A 3,736-nucleotide genomic window follows, 5' to 3' on the forward strand; every position below is an offset into this window, starting at 1 on the left:
CTGCCCCAGCCCCATGGCTGCAGCGGAGGAAGGGCCCGGCTGCTTCCTCCCCCGGGCCAGGTCGCAGAGTGACCCCAGCATCCTGACGGACCCTGCGGGCTCCGGCGGCAGAGAGCATCCAGGTACCAGCCTGCCCCCTCCCCGGGCTCCCCCGGGCTCTGGGGGGCATCTCTTCATCCCTTGGGCAGGGCTGGGGGGCGCTCTCCTACACTAGAAAGGAGCAGGCTGTTTTCCTGGCATCACCATGGAGACAGGAGGGAGCAGAGTCATAATTAAATGCTTTCCCCCCTACAAGAAGGTAATTTTCGCTGCATACAGAGGAGTCTAATCTTCTTATGGAGGGAGGTGGGGGGAGGAAGGTGCGGATAGCTCATTGCAGTAGGTTGTTTATAAATTCAAGGGACCCCCCTCCCTGAAGACCAGCTCATTGAGAGTCGTTTCGGCTTTGAAGAATAATTCAGTTACTCCAGAATTTAATATCAAAGTAATGTTGGGCACCTTGGGGGGAGGGGGACAACAACAACAAAAGAAAAACAACATTGGCTTTGCAGGGCCAAGACTTCTCTTAGTCAACTCAAAAAGTCCAGATAGGTTTAATGTGATGTGAGTACAAGGAGACGCCTAATGGCAAGCAGCTGGAAGCAAAGGCCAAGATCCAGTTGATTCCGGGGTTTATATAAACAGTACATCATGTATGAGTTGTAAGGTTTCTTTATGAGAGTTACCAATACCACCCATGATAAACTGATGCTGAGAACTGTGTGGCTAACAGTGTGGGACAATACAAGATATGTTGAGCCTCGCTGCCTAGTGTACTGATTTTTAAATGCAGAACTCAGGTAGGGCCGGACCCAAAAGCCTGGCGAAGCCAGGGGGGAGAAGCCCATTGCAATTAGTGTGTTTTGGGCCATAGCTTTGTCCCTGTCCATTTGCAGATTAGTGATTAAATACAAGCTCCCGGCCCTCTTTGATGGGTCTGCTTGCCAACATTCCTTTCCTTTGAGGCAGAATGTAACTGTTAATAATTATGACAATTTTAAGTTTGATTCATTTCCCTTATCAAACAATTCTAAGCACCTTTGTTGCACTGGAACTAGATAAAAAAATGAAATAAATGGAAACAGTAGAGGATTTATCTCTGATGTCCAACTGTGCAGATACCCCAAGTAAAGGGAACAAAGGATGCCTCTAACATGAAGTGCTAGACTTTCTCCCAAAGGGGCAATCTTGACTGAAAGAGAGGAATGTGTATTTCTGCCATTTGATTTCTGAAGGCAGGGTTTATTAGTGAAAGGAAAATCATCTGAGATTTCATCTCTTTCTATATATTTCAAAGCAATCATAAACAATTGGAAGCAGTAAATGTAACCATATAGACTAATTCTTGAAACCTTCTGATACATAAAGGAAAATAAACATACACTTTCTGCAAGGAGGAAGTGTTATTAATATTTTAAAAAACCCCTTACATTATTTTTCAATAACAATTCCACAATTAAGGCCAAATATCCCTATGGCATTGCAGCAGCTGCACAAAATTTGCAAGAAAAGCGCTTTCTTTTTTTCAAAAAATGCAGTACAATAGCGTGTGTTTGTTTGTATGGGAACACACAGTTTTGTGCAACATCACATTGTATAGATTAAAGAGACCTTCAAGGACACTGAATTTATTTGTTCATGTAATTTACCCGTCTGACTTGTTAGCTAACATATTTACAGTATGTAGTATGCTTCTCATTTTGTGTAGGAGTGTCACTTTAACAAAGAATGCTACATGGTGCAACATTGTTGATAACAATACCTTTACATCTAATTTTTATGGTATAGCATGAATATTCAATTACATAGTAATCTTACCTTCCTATCAGGTAATAGAACAGTTAAATTTTAGATTAGAGGTCTAAAATTAAAACACAGTCATCTAAGGATGCTGAGTCAAAAGGACTGCTTAAACATGGGTTATTTAATAGAGTATTATTCATATATATGGCCCAACCCCAGCCCTACTAAAGTCTTATTACTAACCTCAGGTGATTGGAACTGTGTTCTTAATTTGATCTTTCAGGATTTTAAGATGGATTTAAAGGTATTTTTCTTATTCATTTAAAAAGAGAAGTAGTGATATTGGACAGGGTTTGTTTTTATTTAAACTTAGTTATGCAGGCAAATGTGCTGATGCAAACTAAAACTGTATGAGAAGTTCAGGATTTTTCTTTCTGAAGTACTTGTCATAATCACATTAATCTTATTGAAAATATGTTTAACAAACTGTTGCTTCACAAAACACATCGTTTACTTTAAAATGGTATTACTCAATATAGTGGTAAAGCATCATTTCTATGAATTGATGGTGGGCCATCTAAAAAGAGTTAGAGAAAGGTGGTTGAGGGCTAGTTATTCATGTCACTGAACCGTTAACATAACCAAATGGCTTTTATAAGGTAGATGAGCCAAAATATCACTGACCTTGGTGGAACAAGGATAAGATTTATTCAGGGATGAGTTGTTTTGGGGGTGGAGGGGAATTCATAATGTTAGGTATAAATAGGTTTTCCTTCTGGAGAGATTTTGTTTGTGGCTCAAACCCTGACTGAGGTCTGTTCTGTGGCATTCTCATTTTTGAGTTCCACTGTTTTCTCTGTCATGTGGGATACCAGTGGATGGTCAAAATCCTTGTCTGCTTTTTGCCATAGTGGCCTGTATTTCACTGAACAACAGGTAGGGTCAAGCAGCCTCTACACGTGCATTTCTTTGACTATGTGCACACTGTGAATATGGTTCCTTATAAAAAATGCTGTAACAGGTGTTAAATAACATGTTTTCTAAGTAGTGAGAAATGCAAGGTTTTTAAACAAAGACTATTACTCCTCTTGGCTTATCAGGTTACAGCATGTGTCTTTTGTGGCCCATTTTAGGCAGGAGTATGTTCAGTGACACCAAACAGGTGAGGATGTAGATGAAGAGGCATTTAATTCTCTTTCTAGAAAGACAGTTTTGGTGCAATATTGGATTTCTTTTTTTAACTCAGTTTTTCAGTTGAGTTGATTGAAGCACAGCAAGGCTCCATGGCTTGCCCAAGGTCATATTCCTGCCAGTGCAACTGGGGCTTGAACCACTGGCAAGTCAATCAGGGGTTCAGTTGAGATAAAAGCCCAGAATTCCATATGCAATTACTGGCCCACCAGACTTCCTTTTGGCAGATTACGGGACAAAAGAATGGACGGAGGCAGGGAAGTGAGTATGAATAGACTGCCCTGAAAAAGTTCTTACCCTGTGTTAGAAAACCATCTCATTGTAATTGAATGCTATCTTATTTGGTTGAATATCATTCTGTGGCAAAATGCTTTGCAGAAGCTGCTCATGCTGATGTTAAAACTATCCCCTTCTTCCTTATAAAGGGTAAAAAAGTGCTTCTTTTCCAATATCAGAAAGTGATATCTATAGTACTCATCTAGCCAGATCCCTCACAGATTCAATTCTGAAGATGCAGCTGAAAAACTATTTGCAAAAATTCTGAGTACCCACAGCTCTGGCTGATGCCCATTTTAGATACAGTTACTCAGTGGCCCTGTCTGCCGAATTATATAAGGACTGAATTAAGCACAGGCTCAGACCTGGATGTTCAATTTAAAACTTTTATTGTTTCACAAAGTCATAAACTAAAGGAGGTCTGTTGGTTCACGAGGTTCCCAAATCAAGCCCTTGCTCTCTAATCCGGAGGCTAGGTGCGGCTGCC

General features: G+C 40.6%; 1 protein-coding gene across 5 annotated transcripts in view; it reads left to right on the top strand.

Moving 5' to 3' along the window:
* Positions 1–6: 6 nt before the first annotated feature.
* PHACTR3 (phosphatase and actin regulator 3) overlaps positions 7–3,736 on the top strand; it is a 165,607-nt gene continuing 161,877 nt past the window's right edge. For all 5 annotated transcript variants that reach the window (XM_019548213.1, XM_019548212.1, XM_019548214.1 and 2 more), the window contains exon 1: positions 7–122. In XM_019548213.1, coding sequence (XP_019403758.1) covers positions 14–122 — 109 coding nt within the window. In that variant the 5' untranslated portion in view covers positions 7–13. The remainder of the gene's footprint in view (positions 123–3,736) is intronic.

This window comes from Crocodylus porosus, unplaced genomic scaffold (genome assembly GCF_001723895.1).
Source record: "Crocodylus porosus isolate Cpor-Errol unplaced genomic scaffold, CroPor_comp1, whole genome shotgun sequence".
Taxonomy (NCBI): domain Eukaryota; kingdom Metazoa; phylum Chordata; order Crocodylia; family Crocodylidae; genus Crocodylus; species Crocodylus porosus.